We start from the raw sequence: 18493 nt of genomic DNA, 5'->3' as shown, positions 1-18493 counted from the left end.
AAATGAGTTTTTTCTATAAACATGCTATTGTTGGCATAAATTATAGGAGAACACTACTTATCGTACACCACTGTGATCGATTTGATCGAACCTTCGATAGAGGTGGGTGGTTGATGCTGTGAGGTCAAGCCATCAAGTTAAAAGGTAAACAAAACCCTTAACCCAAAGAAAAAGAGATCACTTAGTGTGGATATGTATGTGTCACATCCAGATTGAATCTGATTTGAACCAAAATCTAATATTCTCCCACTTGACTCATTGACATGAAAAATAAATTATCGATGTTTTTTATTGTTATCTCGATACATGTTATCCAATATCATAAGAATGAATCATACGAGTCACAAATGTGAACATCTCTCATGCACTACAATATTATTCATTTTAAGTATTTAACATGTTAAAAACACCTTTATGAATATGTTGATTTCTAACCTATTCTATTGATTTTTTAAATATTGTTATTATGTTATTCTCTCTTTACAAGTGAGAGACATTTTATACAGAATCCTTAATGCATAAAAATCATAGAAAATCAATTTAGTTTCATAAATGTGATCACATGTAACTATAATGTATTGTCATATATCAAAAGAAATCAAATAGACTCATCCTCGTTACAAAAAACCCAGAGGGAAGCAACGAGAGAGAGAAAAGGAGGGGAAAGAGAGAGGAGGTCGACGGGCATCGGGAGGTTGACGGGCGCCAGTCGGGAGGCCGCCTGGCGACGGGCAGACGACGGGAGGCGAGCGAGTGACTGATAAAATAGAAAGAGAAAAGGGGCTCGCATTAAGAATTTATGAAAAATTTAGCGATGGATTCACGACGGCAAAATTCCGTCACAAACGCCATCGCAAATGTACGACGGAGTAGCGACAAAAAATTTCTGCTATCGAGCCGTCTTTAAGTTGCGACGACATTATTCCGTCACGAATTCATCGCTAATTCGCTATGGATTCCTGACAGATTTTTTTCCATCGCTAATTTCGTAAATAATTCGAATGTTAGCGACATATATTTTTCTCTAGCTAATTCATCGTAAATTTGTGATGAAAAAAATTTGTCACAAATTTTTGTCGCTAATTAAAGTTTTTATTGTAGTGTTTGATTAAGGCTTTTCTTATATTTGATTATGCTTATTTTTTATTTATTTTTTTAGAGTTAAATTAGGGCTTTTCTTGCATTTGATTATGATTAATTTTTATTTTTTTATTAGAGTTGAATTAGGGCTTTTTAAATATAATTTTATGGTTTATTTTTCTTATAATTTAGGGTTTTTTGGTTTATTTATGATTTATTTTCTTGCATTTTAAGGTTTTATGATTTAACAAGGTTTGATAATTTGATTTTTGGGTTTGATATTTTTATAATAAACTTTCATAATTAGGTGTAATATGTCATTGATTAAATAATATATATATCAAAAAATATAAATTTTTATATTTTCTCAAATCATTCAAATTTTAAATAATTTTTAGTTTTTAAATCCAATTCAAGATCCATATTCAAGGCTAAAATTCATAATCAACATGTTAAAACACTAGTATGGTTAAAAAGATTGAGTTGTAATGAAGTTATACAGCCCATTATATATTTGTGTTCATGTTGTTCATGCTCATGTTCTGTAACAACTGTATTAGGACCAACGTTTGTTTCGACTGTCTGTTATAATGGCTTGTTTTGTCTAATCTTGGACAAGGCATCAAACTAGGTTGCACCGAGCATGAGTCCCACGCACCTCAAAGTGCCCATGCAAATGCGGGACTTGAAAACTTAATATTGACGCATCCCGTGAATACTTATTTTGCATCCGCTTCTGCTTTGTGCCCCCCTTACAAAACTGTGGCGGACTGATAAGACAAGACACAAGATAAAACATTTTTTTAATGGTGCTTGGACAGGACAGGGCAGGGCAGGGCAGGGCAATGCAATAATGCATCCTGATCTTATGGACGTGACAGGAGAGGAAGCGTTCTTCTGTTCTCCGCTGCTGTTATTCAAAAGGTTGATTAGTAAATGAGGAGTGTTGTATTGGGCTCCATTGAAACATTGTTTTAGTCGTACCCAGTCTGGTTGGGTTAGGTCTAGGGTGTCAATGGGTCGGGTTTGATTCAGATCCAAGTGGAATCAGACATAACCCCGATTTTTGGATATGGTATTGGGTTGAAACTCAGGTCTAATCGGACCTATCATAAGAGAAATCATACAGGAACCCAATAAGAACTACATGAACTAAGCCCTGCCATAACCGGTAGAACCATATTTTTTTTATCATTTTTACATTGTAAAATTGCATGTCTTAATCGGACCTCGGTCGGGCACAAGTCTGGTATAAAATTTTACAAATTATACCCGGGTCCATGTATTAATCGAACTGGGTCCGGACACGAGTCTTAATCGGATCTTCTTATTTATCAACATACCCGGATCTTGGGGGTTTGGTTGGGGTCGAATCAGGGTAAACCCGACCCGTTGACACCTAGCTAGGTCTGAGACCTACCCGACTTCGAGATAAAGAAGGCTGGCCCAAACCCGGCCCATCTCGGTTCGGTTACCCGACCCGATATACAGCCGTCCGTCACGGTCACACTACAAAAGGAGAGGAAGCTTCAAGAATTAATCACTCCCTCGCTTTGGTTCTTCCGATGGAAGAGGGGGCCTTCCCGTGCGCCCTAGTTTCCATGGAGCCTCGCAACGTCATGCTCAAGAAAAAGAAGGAGAAGGAGAAGAAGAAGAAGAAGAAGGAGAGGGAAGAGGTGACGGAGAAGACTGTAACTGAACCCTCCCATGTAGGCCTCCTTCTTGCCGTAGCTTCCTTTCTCGACCGGCACGATCTCTCAAAGACGCTCTCGGCGCTCCGAACGGAATCTCAGATTGAGGTGATTCACCGTATCATGATTTTCTTTCTTTCTTTCTTTCTGTTTTTTTTTCCTTCTTCTCTGGATTTTTTGTGGCGTTCTGTGCGATTGACGAGGTTAATTGATTTTCCCCCTTTAATCTTGTAGAATTTTGGTCGTTATAGAATGATTCATGGTAGCTTATGTTGAATGCATGATTTTCCGCTCAGGTTCTGTTTTGATCTTTCTTCTGTTCTGGTTCGAATTTGATGTGTGTCAGATGCAGGTTCTTCACTCATAGTATGGATAAGATAAGTTTGTTAGTGATTTATCTCATATTTTCGTGTAATTTTTCTGTTGTAAACCTGAAAACTGTTGACGAATTGGTCCGTACATATCGATCGTATCTGTATGAGTTTATAAGATGAGCTTGATCGTATCTGTATGAGTTTTCGACAGTTGAAGATGAATGAATCGTTGATAAAAAAAAAAGAGTGAGTGAGCTGCGCATCTCTTGCTCCATGGGGGTCTAAGCAGTGTCATTGTGAGAGAAATGTGATTAAAACATGACAAGTATCGTGACGGGTTTTTATGTACAATCGGTTGTATGTATAAACGGCTTAGCAAACTCCATTTTTTGTGTGTTTTTTGGTCAAAATGATGACCTCATGGACGTGATCTACATGTTTTTAATGGAAACCAGCTTTTGGATCGCCGGAATCCTACATGCGTACAGGTTTTTACTGGCGATACAAAGATTGACGGTTATAAATGCACTAATTTTTTACTGACTCACAAAAAGAAAATATGCTTGATCATTTAAAAACATGATCAAACGGTCTATTTCCACTAAATCGGCCGTGCTGAACACATATACGAGGATAGATTGAGTCAAAACATGTATTACTATTACGAGACTCCAACGAGATTGTAGGTACAACCAACTGTATTAAGTATATGACCTAAGTTACTTTAAATGTTTATGATAGCACATTGACCTTGCTTTTATCTTTTGTGTGAATCTTTATTTATTTGTATGCACTTTATGCAGGTTGACTGTTCAATGGCAGATCCTATAAGTCTGGAAGATGTGTACCAGAAGTATCTGAAGGATAGATGGTATGGATGGTTATATTCTACTTTTCCTTTTGTGACGTTTTCTCCTCTTCTGAGCAGCATTGTTGTTTGATTATGCATGAAGAATTAGCTTTAAGAATCAACTCATCCTCGAGTCATTATCTTCAATAGAACAAGCTGAAAAAGCTGGGTGTAGGTCAAAGTGTATACGAGTATGCTTATATTGGGAGGCATATGTCAAGGCACTAAGACTTTCACTTGTGTATTTGTAAAATACATGTGTGTGTGTGTGCTATGAGTGTGTTGGGTGCATGCTTGAATGTTGCTCACGTGCATGTGCATGATGTGTGCACATGCTATCGGAGAGGGAGGGCCCCTCTTAGTTTCAATATTGAACCGTTTGTCTAAGTAATTGGCTGTAAAAACTCTGGCTTACATGTGTCGTGTGTGCCCACATGCATTTGTGTCTTTGCATGCACATGAACTAGCTGCAAAGACAACTTGCTATTTCTCTACTCCTGTGAAGTATATAATGTCCTCACTCCTCACCCTTTTCTCCCCTCTTGTACTATCTGTGTATGATTTCAGAAGAAAGAATATTTGATCTTCCCTTTCTTGCACTGTCTGTGATTGATTTCAGGGAAAGAATATTTGATCTTTCTTTTCAGTGGCCCTCTTATTCATGGCTTTAGACACATTTTATTTTCATATTGTTCAGTTAAGATCCTTTTTTGTGAATATTCTAATACTTTCTGAATCATTTTGCAGTGATAATTCTTATGATGGAAGACCCAATGGCTTAAAAGAGAAAGGTTATTTTCTCACCACTTCTTGTAGTTTTCATATTATAAATCTAGAAAGTGAACTTGTTACTTAAATGTATGTTTCGCGGGTAGTGATTTCATCCTATAGGTGCAATGGGGCTTGTGAGAAGCTTCTTTTCTGTTTGTTTATAGGATCCCTTGAGCTTAGGAAATAGCATGTGAACTTGAGCTTAAATTACGAGCTTTGTTTCACAAACAAACTGAACTTGAGGAACATGGACTTGACCATCTCTGTGCCTTATTTTATATTGTGAGAAGGATGGTATTACACATGCACATGTGCACAAATGCAGCCACACGACACACCTAGTTGCCCAATTTTAGGGTAGATATACATGCTCTCTATGCTTTATTAAGTTTTTAAGAAGATATCTTACTTGAGGCAAAACAAACATGCAGATACGCAGGGTGGTCAAGTTGTTACATCTGAAGAAATGCATAATAAAAAAAGGAAGAGAGGCAATGAAAGTGAGAGAAACATGTTCTTGGATACTTACAACCCTGAAACTGATAGTGGTAAGGCTCTACCAATTGCTGATTCAAATGAGATGCATCCAGAACCTAAAGAGAAGAAGAAAAAGAAAAACAAATCGACCTCTGATGGTTCTAAGGCTGAGGACACCAAACAGAAGGGGGAAAATGTGAAGACTGGAGAGTTGGATAATTCAGAAGTTGTGAACAAAGTTGAGTCTATCAGTACTGGTTTGGGTGGAAAATATGTTGACATGACTCCATTGGAGGAATCCCTTGAAGAACCTAAACTTAAGAAGAAGAAGAAAAACAAAGTGTCTTCTGAAGAAGTTCTTGTGCACTTGGAGAGTACACTGGGCGCTAATATGGGTGAAACTGAGATGGTATGCGATGAAGCTGCAACTGGTGGCAGTGAGATGTTGCCCAATGGTTCACTTGTAAATTCCAAAGATAAGAAGAAGAAGAAGAAGAAGAAGAAGAAGAAGAAATCATCTCCTGAAGAATTGCAGGGTGTTGAATCAGAAGATCAATGTTGCTTGACTTCTCATGAGGCTGTTTCAGGTAAAACAATTGGAGAGGATGGTAGTGGAGACATGGTGAAGCAGGAAAAGCATAACTCATTCAAAAGTGAAGATGCAGAACTTAAGAAAACAAAGAAAAAGAAAGAAAAGATCAAAAAATCAGTGAATGAACCTATACAGTCATCTGTTGAGGCTTCACAGAGTAATGGACAGTTAGATGAGTCTACTAAAATGCCCATGGTGAAACAGACTGTAGGATCAGACAACATGGAAGGCAGAAATAAAGCAGCTGATAGCCCAAAAATCATCAACGGTCATGCTAAAGGCAACCTTGAGGATAAAGGTCATGCTAATGGCAACCTTGAGGATAAAGAACAACTTGGGAGCTCCACAACTAAAACACAGAAGGAAGATTCTAAAGGTTCAGCAGTGGTACGTATGTTTTATATATTCCTAACATCTGGAAACTGATGTCAGTGGATGATGTGGGTGAACCTGTAATGAATTGTTACTCTCCTCTCTCTCATCATTGCTTCTCCATGGAATTTTCTAAAATGTCAAAGCTTGTTGCCTATAATAGATGGGATCCTCTGGCATGCTTAATGGGATTGTTCAAGTGAAAGAGAAAGCGCTTTGCAGGCTGTAACGTACCTAATTAGATATATAAGCCTTTTGAGAAAATTGTGTTCCCTCAAAAGAAAAAAACACTGAATTCTTTAAGATGGTAAGAGTTGTCAGACCCACAATTTTCTGTTATGTTTTTTTATTTATTTAGTTTTTGAAAATCGCATCCGAAAATTCATCTACTTTGTCTTCATGCGTTCCTTTTTGTCATGGAATCACACCTTCACATTTGTTCTCTCTTCCTTTTTGCCTCTTTATACTGTCTCACATAAATCAGTGAATCAGCTTTCAACATGGTTAAGGAACTTCTCCAGTTAGCTTGGACTTAGATACCTTGAAATCCAGTTATGTGTTTCTGATCCTACCATTGTTCCTGTCGCAGCCTAAGACTGTTAATGCATTTCGGAGGGTTAATCCTGATGAAGTAACCTTTGTAGATGAAAGGCTCCAGGATAACTCCTATTGGGCAAAGGTATTTGCATTTGCCCCTTAGATTTAGCATGGGATCTTATTGATTCTTAACTAATTGGTGATTTGTTTCTTTGAATTGCAGGGCGGTGCAGAATCTGGTTATGGGGCAAAGGCCCAAGAAGTTCTTGGGCAAGTTAGAGGAAAGTAAGTACTTTTCTTGCCTTATTGTTATTATATCTAGTATCGTTTCCAATTTTTATAGGCAAATTGAACTCCCTTTTTCATGTGATTGTATGTTCTTGTGCACTCAAGTAAAATGTCACGAGGTGATGTAATTCCATTGCTTTTATTTGAAAACATCAAGTTAGCAAATCAAAATTTGTTTTACCATTTGCCTGACCGATTGTCTGTGTGCTCTTGTGCACTTCAGTAAATGACACGAGATGATATAATTCCACTGCTTTTAGTTGAAAACATCATGCCAGCAAATTGAAATATGTTTTATTATTCATCTGACTGAGATTGGAATATGCTTTTGCTGCAAGTTGGTTTTTTGATCCTTACAAGTGTTTTAGTTTCTCAAAGTTCTATGGTAGGGCGTGTTTTGTGTAAAATCGGTGAAATAAAATTGCGATCATTCAGCAAAGCATAGTTGATTCAGAACACTATTGTTTTTGCTGATTTTCTTCTCACTCTGGAAATTCTAGGGACTTCCGGCATGAGAAGACCAAGAAGAAGCGTGGGAGTTACAGAGGAGGATTGATCGATCTTCAGTCACATTCCATAAAATTCAATTATTCGGACGATGACCCGTGAACTGTTGGAATGGTGAGCTTGTTTGAGTCTTCTGGTTTCTTGTTATTTCGCGGAACCACTGATTTCTTGTTATTTACCAGAAGCACCGCTTGTGGATCATGCTGTCTGCTTTCTGGTCATTTTTTTGTATAATTTTGATACTGTGGTTCTACAAAATTGACTTATAAAAACTAATTACTTGTCTGGCTGAAAGGACTACAAAATGTTGCACATGAAAGATGGTTTCAGTTCCATTTAAGAAGCATCTATATTGCCCCCACAATATATTTTTTATGTCGCAGTTCATGTTATTTCAGAACAAAATGCAGGTCCTTCACCATGGGGACATGGGAAGGGAGGTATCTGTGTTTTTTGTTCTAGGCTTTGTTTGGCCGCTGGAGTTGGATGTAGTGGCTTGGGGATTCACCGTATTATCCCAAGCATCTCCGTCAATTGGAGCCACCGCATTGGGTGGGGAGACGGAGACGGCGGCAGTGTTGACAAGGGTGACGGACTTCATGTTGCCAAATGTGCCTATTTCATAACCGCTGTCATCACTGCTCTCAACAACGGCTCCCAAACAGAGCCTTAACTGAAAAGACCTGTGATTCTTTAATCTTTTCTTGGGACACCTGACCATGGGCATGTGAAAATTGCTAGAGCCATAAATTAGATTTTGGTCTTAAATTTATGACCATGGTGTGGTCAGTGAAAATGAGCTCAAAGTGGTAGAGGAGAAGGGAATGGGGTCGAGATTAAGGGCCTGCTTCAGGGAGAATTCTTTGATGCAATTATCGAGTTCTTTGTTGTCTTTTCTTAGGTAGCCGTTACCTAGCCATAACCACACATTGGATATGTTAAAAATCCCTATGATTCATATCCAATGAGAGTTATCCCATTATCATTTGGATATGTTAAAAATGATGAGATAATTCAAAGGCTTTAATCAAATCACAAACTTGTGATCCATTATCGAATCCACACACGATCCATATTAGAATTCAAATGAATCTCATGCAAAAATAAAACCATGGATCATAAAGAATTTTTACCAGAATTCAAATCCATATATTTATGTTTTAAATTCAAATTGATACAGACCATATATCTAACATTATACTTATTCGGATCTAATTGTGTCAAACCAGGACCGATACCAAAATACGTATCATTATTAGGTTTAAATATCCAACCTGATACTATCGAGATCTAACATAAAAAAATTAGATTAAATATAGATTCATATCTCATATACGATAATTATAATTATCTGAATTCATCACAATTGGATATCCCATATTCGAGAATTATACTATCTGGATCCAACATAATAACCGTTCAATAAGAGACTATCCATGCATCAAGCCATAATTGGGTAGATATCATATTATTAGCTTTGAGCACAAAACAATTTCAGACGGGATTTTAATACTTATCCAAGTTGAGTTATTTGCTCAACATTTAAATAACCTCAAAACACTCATAAAATGTCATATTCAAATATAATATTAGTTCACATATGTTCAATTATATTTTCTAGATCCAAAAGTTATTACAGGATATATTTATATTCATTCAAGTTTAACAAGATCCAATAACATTGTTTGGATAAAAAATTAATTCAACTGGATCTATACTCAATCAATGTAATCTATCAAAATCCATATAGGTTCAATCGAATTCAAAATATTTTACAGGATCAAACCAAGGTCTATGTCACCTTATTAGATCCAAACATATGATATAATACATTAGATCTAATGGATTCTAGTTCAATTACACTTGATCCATGTAAAACTGAATAAAATAAGACACACTGGATCAAAATATAAAATGATCCAAAACATGAACATAATATTAAAGCATATCAAAAAATATGTAATCACAATATTTTAAGATTCAAGTCAGATGCATGTAAAAATATCAGGGTAGAGAGATGCATGTAAAAATATCAGGGTAGAGATTCAAAACAGATTGTGACTGAATCTAAAAAAAAAATTACCGAATCAAACTAGGTTTATAAGAAATTACTTATATCAAGTTGATCCACTTTAGATCCAAACCTGTCTGGATAAAACTCTAAGAGGTATTCAGCTAACTAGAAGCACTTTTTTGCAAGATCAAAAAAGTTAGAAACAATTCTGGGCAAAATCAACAATCCAGAACATAATATTCATAAATGTTTGAGTTAAACAAAAAAATCTAGGTGGTTTTTTGTATTTTTACAAAAATATGTGGCTGTTCTAAAAAATGAGCCTCAACTCTCTTCACCTTCGTCAAATCTTTGACTTTGTCACCGGGGATTTTCTCCACCCTCCGACAACATTACCGCCCTCCGACAATAGTCAATCGATGGAGAATCTCCACCATCTCCCATGGCACGGGGCACCACCACCACCATCCGACGGTGGCAACACCCATCTGACTCTACTGCAGGGGGATTCCCTCTGCTGCTCCTCCATTTTTGGTGCTTTTGTTTCTCTCAAACGACAGCAACTCTGCATCCCTTCACCTGAGCGACACCACCAACTCTTTTCGATCAGGACCGATGCCTTGATCTTGTCGATAATGAATAAGATGGTTGAGTGCACGACATTACGGTGTTCTTGATGGTGCAACCCAAGTAGTCCTCAACAATTTTGTGCATCTTCCTGAGAACCATCGCAGAGATCTCCTCAATGGCTAATTGCTTATCGACGATCATAGGCCTGTCACCTGAGTCGCCCATCACCCTAAACGGCCAGAGCTTAATGTCGCTCTGCACAGAGTCATTGCTGAAGTGCCTTCCAGTTAGATGCTTGGCATCGAAGATTGAGTTGGTGGGGTTCATGGCGGCTTGGTTCTTCGCCCCATCGCCAATGAGACGTTCGTCGGAGTCTTCCTTTTTCCGGTCATTTCTCTGCCAGAGAAATATTACCCACACATATTTAAAGTCACAAAAAAGACTAAAAGAGTCACTGCAGATCGTTGATGAGTAGTGCTACTAATCAACTCCTCCTCAGCGGCCATGGCTCCTTATGGCTGCTAGAAGCGTGCTGAAAGGCCACTTGCTGAAGTGCATAAGGGAGGAGATGAAGAGATTCGTGGCGAGCATGGAGTCCCTCAACCACCCAGGAGTATGGCTATGACCAGAAGGGCATCCTCAGGATACCGTCGGTGGGAGTTTTCCTTCGCTCCTTGCGACCACTGTTTCTTCTGTTGCTCGCCGGTGCTCTCGCAACTCCTTGCACAAACATTTTTTTTTATAGTTGCTTTTTTCGACAACAGGGGCAATACTGGGATTCTCCTGCAACCTCCTCCGTGCAATCGGCGTCCTCGAGTGGCAATAAGTGTCGAGTTTGTGTCGCATACCCGTAACTTGGATGCACGAGTGAGCAGCGTGTTCTTCGGTCATTGATGGTGATTTGGTTTAAGGGCGGGGAGGGGGATGCTGCTGGTCGTGGGGGTGCAGGAGGCACCAGGTCGTGTGGCAGGGTGCAACCCTGTCCGGCCGACCGACTGGAAGGGAGGCCCACCGTGGTGGATCATAGCCATTTGACAGAGAGAAACAAAAGAACATAGGGGGGGCAGGGTGGTCGGCGCCGATGAGATGCGCAGGCCGGTCTGCTGGGTACAATATCTAAGAAAGAGGTGGGAGAAACCATCATGGGTGGTTTCTGGTGACCATCACAACTGTGATTTTTTGACATAGAAGATAGCCTCGTCCTCTTCTCGCTTCCCTTTTTTTCTTTCTTCTCATGCCGGCAACATGATCCGTTAGATACAGTTGTTTGGTTAGAGAAACCTATAAACGTCGAACACCACCGTTTACACCGTAAACCGAGTTTTGATACCACTGTTGGATTTAGGATCATGGTGTGCACAGTGAAAATGAGCTCAACGTGATAGAAGAAAAGAGAATGAGGTTAAGATTAATGGTATGTTTCAAGGGGGATTCTTCAATGTAATTATTGAGTTCTCTGTCTATTCATGCAGGGGTTGGGATACTTATCCTTCATTGGGTAGTCGTTACTTAAACATAATCATCTTATTGGATTTTCAAACATGCTGAAAATTCAATGTGATGTAAGGCCTACCACTATCTTAGTGGTTTATAATACAATGACCCACTACGTAAGTGGGCCATAGGATTCGTGACCCACTAAATTGGATCTAATACCTAGATGTATATTTGACTTATGAGTTTCATGTGTGAGACCCAATGGTCACACTGAATCCATACCAAGATCCAACATATGGTCATGGTCGAGTTTTCTTTAGTGTGTGTATCTTGGTCTAGTCTTAACTGATGCATTAGTTTCGATTGGGTGAGGATCTCTTGTAGTTGATAGCGTGGGAGTTGTCAAGCCATTATGGTCGTTTGTAGTTTTAGTTTAGCTGATACTCTCCTTTTCTTATTATATTTTGCAAAAATCATCCACTTAGTTGTATGTTTTATTTGACATTAGGATGCTGGATATTTTGATTAGTGCACGTTTTTTAAGTGTGAAAGTGATTCACTTTCATATGAAATTGTCTACTTTCCCACTTCACATGGAATCTGCTTCCAAACATGGAAACTGCTTTTCCAAGCCAAGGGGAAAGGAGATCCCAGTCAAAGCCAAATTAAGGGGGGCCATACAACTCCAATTCTCATTAAATTTGTTGTCATTCATGACTTTTAGATAGCTATTCTTAACTTTCTCTCTTTTCTGCCAAGCTCTTGTATGCACATTTGGAAGCAAGAAAAATTCTCACAGGAAAAAAAAGTTTTGCCTACGAGAAGTTTTGATATGATATGTTTTTTTAATGATAAATTTTTACTTGTTTGTGTAACATGAGAAAAATAAAATGAAAAATGTTAGAAAAATAAGAGAGGAGGAAGATGGGTGGTGGTGGTGGAGCAGTTTCTCCACCATGTCTGCTGCCCACCGACTATCCCCCGGGAGCACTAGCATCTGCAGCATCTCTAATTCTTTTATTCGGCTGTCATATGTTGTCGATGACATTGTGAAGCATGGTGACCGGCGTCTTTCCATCCTTCTCTACTGACGTAGTCTCCCTTCCCTGTTCAGATTTCCTCAAAATCTCCTCCTTGGTCGTGCCATGTTTTCCAGCTAGTTTTCTCTATTTTTGTCAGTGGTCGGAAACCGTGTTATCCATCTTTTAATTCCTTCTCTTCATTCTATTCTTTTTTTTTTCGTTAGTTGCCCTTTGGGGATTTGACTACAAGTCTTCTTTGCAGAGAGAGAGAGAGAGAGAGAGAGAGAGAGACTCATCGCTGGTGGGTTGAAATTGGGTAGCTAGATCATCGAGAGCCTCATCGCTGGTGGCTCTTCTGCCCCACTGGCGACGAGACTCTCGGAGGAGAGTTTGTATATGTGTGTTGAATCAACAATTTCTATTGGTAGAAAACATTCCTTTACCCTTTTCAAGTGGAGGAGTATTTTCTATTAAAAATTGTACTTTTTAGAAAAACTCTCATATAACAATTTTGTCTCATTTGGAACGATAAAAAGTTTGGTACTTTTTTTCTTACCTTTTTTCCTCGCTTCCAAACGTGCCCTGAATGTTTGGTTTATTTTCTGTGAGAAAAATAGTCCGTCCTGAATTTTTTTTCTTTTTTGTGCGATAATAAAAATTCATCAAGGTTGGATGGGGACTTTTTCATTTTTTTAAAGGCAGTCTGGTGTTAGGCAGACTCCTACCAGTCATACAGTTATACAATTATTCCATTGGGTTTTGAACCTACAAAGTCACAACACAAGGTGACGTGGACTAGTTGCTCATACCAGACAAGCGGATACTATCAGAATCAGCAGAAGCTATATGAGCTATAATACATGACATTTCATTGCGATTTTGAGGACAAAAACGAAGTTGATGGATTGGGATCGAACCTGCGTAGCCCAACTTTAGGCCCATGAGCCCAAAGAGTTGCCACCTTTTCGGAAGGAAAACCACTCAACTATTGACTATTATCCTCATCCTCATCGTTCACAGCTTCACATTTGTATCTTCATTTGCCTCGTCACCATTTTGTCTTATTTTCACAATTAGTGAGTTGGGATCTAGGTCTTGGTCCTGGTCCGTGTTAGGGCAAAGGACCAAGTTTGCACCTGAGATGATCGAACGCTAAATGACTTAGTGGCTTTGTAAAAGACACCAGTGACCTGAAGATCAGAGAGAATAAACCAGGTAATGAGAAGCTGACTTCCAAACAAAATGATAGCCAAGCTCAATGTGCTAGACCGATTATGAAAAATAAGGTTATCATCGCTTGAAGGGAAGAGAGATTTGTCACAAAAAAAAATAGATAGGTAGTTGAGGTTGAAAGATATCAATATCACAGAGAATAACAGAAATCTACATTAATCCCGTGGGCTGCTTTTTAGAGGCAGTGCTTCTGAAATAGATCCAGCAACAGTGGGCTGCTTTTTAGCACTCCACTAAATGCAGTTGGAGCGATGGGTAATGGGACAACCCACCCAGTTAGCATTGAAAAGTTCATAAGGAACAAGAGGATGCTCAAGCTATTAGTCAAATTTCATGAGTCCTTCAGTGCAATGAAGTATTCACTTGACAAGCTGAATATATATATATATATATATATATATATATATATATATATATATATATATATATATATATATATATATATATATATATATATATATATATATATATGGTGTTGGGAAGCGACGACTTTGCACGGATCCGAATTTGTAGTGAGACAAAGGCCTCGCAGTTTCGCTCGAAATCGCTAAGGAGTCCGAACTTTCAACTCTCTTATTCTCTTAATTAGGGATGGCAGTGGACCGGGGGACAACGGGGTTCCGCCCCGCCTCGCCCCATTTGGACCGGGGATGAAGGCCATGAAACGAGGATGGGGGCGGGGATGAAGGTTAAAATCTATCCCCGTGCGGGGATGAAGGCGGGGATGGACTTAAGCTTTTCCCCGCCCCGTCCCCATCCTCATCCCAATCCCCGCCTAGCCCTGCCTCGTCCCCAATCCTTTAAGGGATGACTATAGACTAAGGGAAAATGGGGCCCTACCCTGCCTCGCCCCCGTTTGGACCGGGGATGAAGGACATGAAACATGGATGGAGGCGGGGGTGGAGGTTGAAATCCATCCCAGTGCGGGGATGGAGGCGGGGATGAAGGTTCAGATTTTGAAACAGGGCGGGGGTGGAGACCTTGTCCCCCGCCCCGGTCCACTGTCATCCCTACTCTTAATGCTATAAATTCTTGTGTATCTGATATTGTATATCCCATACACACATTTTATAGACTACAAAGAGGGTTCAAGTTTTGAGACACAACCTCTGAGAGAAATTCCTTCATCCCTCAAGAGACTCTTCTCTTGAAATGTGTCTGTTGAAATGACTTTCAACCTCAAACAATACTTCGCTTGGAATGTGACTGTTGGAATAACCACTCCAACAATCACTTTTTGCCATATGATCTTACATCTCCTACTTGGCCATAAGAGACTTCTTGTGTTTATATGCTTGTTCTCAACCAGAACCTTGCATACACATTTTCTGAGTAATTTTTACTCACCTCTGTGTTTATATGCTTGTTCTCAACCGAAACCTTACATACACACTTTCTGAGTAATATTTACTCATTTACTACTTAGACATATCTGAGTCCCATCTGACTTACATGTCTAGTGAAAACATTCTCAGTTACTGCCTTGGTTAGCGGGTCTGCTATCATGTCACTTGAAGGAACATAGTTTACTGCTATTCCATTTTTCATAAGCATATCACGAATATATTGATACTCAACTTCAATATGCTTACTTTTAGAGCTATTTGCTTCTGTTTGTATTAGTCTTATAGCAGCTCTATTGTCACAATATAGTTGAACTGGATCTTTTGGAATGTCCAATTTTAACTCATTTAAGAAACAATTTATCCACACACCAAATGTGGCCACCATGTTACATGCTATATACTCAGCTTTCTGGGTATGCTGTGCCACACACCCTTGTTTTTTGCAAGACCATGCAATTGCCCCACCTCCTAACATAAATACATAATCAGAGCTGGACTTTGCTTCATCCCTATCACCAACAAAGTCAACATTTGAGTATCCTACAAGCTTTAATTTATCTTACTGGTAGTATAGCTTAAGTTCCTTGGTTCTTTTTAGATATCGAAAAATTCCCTTCACTGCTTCCCAGTGAGAGAGCCTAGGGTTACTTTGATATTTACTTACTAGACTTACAACAAAGCTTAAATCAGGTCTAGTACAAAGCATTGCATACATCATATTTTTAATTGCCTAAGCATAGGAAACATTCAACCTTTCTTATCCATCTTTTGGACAATCATTCTTACTTAGCTTTTGGCTTTTTACTATACACTACAACAAAGCAGTAGATTAGCGACGACCACATTCCGTCGCTAATCCGTCGCTAATCCGTCGCTAACCATGTTAGCGACGGATTAGCGACAACGCGGCGACAGTATGCTTACGTCGCGAATATTTCGACGCTAACTGGCGACAGAATAATTCCGTCGCCAAGTCCGTCGCTAATTGCGACGGAATAACGAGCGCTATATTCCGTCGCCAATCCGCCGGTACTAAATGGCGACCAGGCGTGGCGACGGATTTAATTCCGTCGCTAAGCCGTCGCTAGATTAATATGAATAGCGACGAAATCATCCGTCGCTAATCCGTCGCAAAAACGAAAAAAAATCAAAAAAAATTTATTTAAAAATTAATTACCGAGAACTGTACAATTTATATTTCCTGTACAATTTATATTTCTTGTAAATAAAAAACAAACCACACAAAAAAATTCATATAACAAGTATCTATAATAATTAATCGTTCCACCTTAAAACTAAGAAGTTTAATTATTTACAATTCAACAATTACAATTAGGAAAAATAAAAAAATAGAACTTCTTCAACACAGTCCTCTAATCATCGCCAAGATTTTGTGCGTTTTCTTGTTCATTGTCTTTATCTGTCCCTTCAGCTCCACTACCCTGATTATCGCTAGCAGCCTACACAAGAAAAGAACAATCAGTATTGATAAACAAAATATAATGAAATAAATTACACACTATATGTGATTCTATCATGTGCTCATGTGTGATCTAAGGCAATAAAAAAACTCTATATGTGATTCTATCATGCTCATATGTGTGCTAAGGCAGTCAAAAAATTGAATATGTGATTATAGCATGTTCATATGTGTTCTAAGGCATATAAAAAAACTCTATATGTGATTCTACCATGCTCAGATGTGCTTTAAGGCAGGCAAAAAACTATATATGTGATTCGATCATGCTCGTATGTGTGCTAAGGCAGTAAAAAAATTGAATATGTGAATATAGCATGCTCATATGTGCTCTAAGGCAGGCAAAGCCAAAAATTTTATATGTGATTCTATCATAAATGATATATAACATGTTCATATGTGTTCTAAGGCAGTTAAAAAACTCTATATGTTATTATAGCATGCTCATATGTGTGCTAAGGCAGTCAAAAAACAGAATATGTGATTATAATATGCTCATATGTGTTCTTAGGCAGTAAAAAAACTGAATATGTGATTATAGCATGCTTATGTGTTCTAATGCAATAAAAAAAACTTTATATGTGATTCTATCATGCTCATATGTACTCTAAGACAAACAAAAAGTTAAATATATATATATGTGATTCTATCATGCTCATATGTGTGCTAAGGCAGTCAAAAAATTGAATATGTGATTATAGCATGTTCATATGTGTTCTAAGGCATATAAAAAAACTCTATATGTGATTCTACCATGCTCAGATGTGCTTTAAGGCAGGCAAAAAACTATATATGTGATTCGATCATGCTCGTATGTGTGCTAAGGCAGTAAAAAAATTGAATATGTGAATATAGCATGCTCATATGTGCTCTAAGGCAGGCAAAGCAACTTTATATGTGATTCTATCATGCTCATATGTGTGCTAAGGCAGTAAAAAAATTGAATATGTGATTATAGCATGTTCATATGTGTTCTAAGGCATCTAGAAAACTCTATATGTGATTCTACCATGCTCAGATGTGCTTTAAGACAGTCAAAAAAACTATATATGTGATTATACCTGAGAGGGACCTGGAATCGAAGATCCCCTATCCTGAACAGCGGCCTTGATCTCATTTCGGAGAAAGGGGGCGACGGTGTATTGGAAGTAGTTATTCAGTGATTCATTAATGATCTCGCGTACATCATCACCGGAAAGAATAGTCGGCTGCTTGGAGCTTATGTCGGCGCAAGAAGTCGGTGAGCCGTAACTGGAAGAACCAATAACTGGTGAAGTGTTCATATTACTCCCAAACCCGAACACGCGACCTTTTTTGGGTTCACCTGCTGCAGTCACCCATGCTGTAGGATCAAATGATGGATGCTGAGTAGCGTCTTCGCCATATCGCTCTACCATCTGTTGCTCATATGCCTCCTACAAAATAATGTTTAAAGTATTCATTAATAATTAATGATAACATTATGATGACTTGCATATATATTGCAATGATTATTAATAGAATTAATACATACCGTTGTCGTTCTCGCCTTCTCTGATACGAAGACTCCCGTGGTCTTCCGTTTATGTGTTTCTACAAACACATCCTTATATGGTACACTGCCTCCTTTTTCTGCTTCCTGCGAAGTTAAATGACAAAAGATTTAGTACACAAATTTGCAACAATACTTATAAAATTAATATTATATATTGATGAGTTACCATTTTCTTTAGGTGGCTCCCAAATGTCTTAGATCCACCTGTGTGTAGATGGGCTTTGGGCATCTTCGATCGATTTTGTGAAGCCTTCGCAGAGCGATTTTTAAATGCATCTCCCGCCCACATATCGCACATTTCATCCCAGTAATCTCTCCTGATAGTAATAGGACCATGGCCCTTCCACAGTAATGGATCATCTACTACGCCAGATGCTTTTT

At 38.6% G+C, this 18493-nt stretch overlaps 2 protein-coding genes across 3 annotated transcripts; one reads left to right on the top strand and one right to left on the bottom strand.

Annotated features, from left to right (window-relative positions):
* The first annotated feature begins 2625 nt into the window (after nt 1-2625).
* Nucleotides 2626-7825, top strand: LOC149834354 (uncharacterized). Of its 2 annotated transcripts, XM_090010079.1 has the most exons (7): nt 2626-2879; nt 3889-3956; nt 4683-4726; nt 5138-6162; nt 6737-6826; nt 6908-6969; nt 7473-7825. In XM_090010079.1, the coding sequence occupies exons 1-7, from the start codon at nt 2646-2648 to the stop codon at nt 7579-7581; spliced, it is 1632 nt and encodes a 543-aa protein (XP_089866205.1). In that variant the 5' UTR covers nt 2626-2645; the 3' UTR covers nt 7582-7825. The 2 variants fall into 2 exon arrangements, 1 of the variants encoding a protein (XP_089866205.1); XR_016432527.1 differs by lacking the exons at nt 6908-6969; nt 7473-7825 and adding an exon at nt 6311-6454 and having other exon boundaries at nt 6737-6824.
* An 8526-nt stretch (nt 7826-16351) lies between these two features.
* LOC149834353 (uncharacterized) lies at nt 16352-18014 on the bottom strand. The gene is made up of 2 exons (XM_090010078.1): nt 17640-18014; nt 16352-16561 (listed from the first exon to the last, which is right to left on the bottom strand). The coding sequence occupies exons 1-2, from the start codon at nt 17973-17975 to the stop codon at nt 16475-16477; spliced, it is 423 nt and encodes a 140-aa protein (XP_089866204.1). The 5' UTR covers nt 17976-18014; the 3' UTR covers nt 16352-16474.
* Nucleotides 18015-18493: the final 479 nt, after the last annotated feature.

Source organism: Nuphar pumila, chromosome 6 (genome assembly GCF_984573655.1).
Source record: "Nuphar pumila chromosome 6, dmNupPumi1.hap1.1, whole genome shotgun sequence".
Classification (NCBI taxonomy): domain Eukaryota; kingdom Viridiplantae; phylum Streptophyta; class Magnoliopsida; order Nymphaeales; family Nymphaeaceae; genus Nuphar; species Nuphar pumila.
The sequence above is the reverse complement of the archived record's forward strand: the minus strand, read 5'-3'. Positions and strand labels throughout refer to the sequence as shown.

Coding starts and splice junctions, on each gene's coding strand:
- LOC149834353 (XM_090010078.1), bottom strand. CDS start 17,975: ATGGTAGAGCGATATGGCGAAGACGCTACTCAGCATCCATCATTTGAT. Junction 16,562..17,639: donor CGATTCCAGGTCCCTCTCAG/GTATAATCACAT, acceptor TTTCTTGTGTAG/GCTGCTAGCGATAATCAGGG.
- LOC149834354 (XM_090010079.1), top strand. CDS start 2,646: ATGGAAGAGGGGGCCTTCCCGTGCGCCCTAGTTTCCATGGAGCCTCGC. Junction 4,727..5,137: donor CAATGGCTTAAAAGAGAAAG/GTTATTTTCTCA, acceptor ACAAACATGCAG/ATACGCAGGGTGGTCAAGTT. Junction 6,827..6,907: donor ATAACTCCTATTGGGCAAAG/GTATTTGCATTT, acceptor TTTGAATTGCAG/GGCGGTGCAGAATCTGGTTA.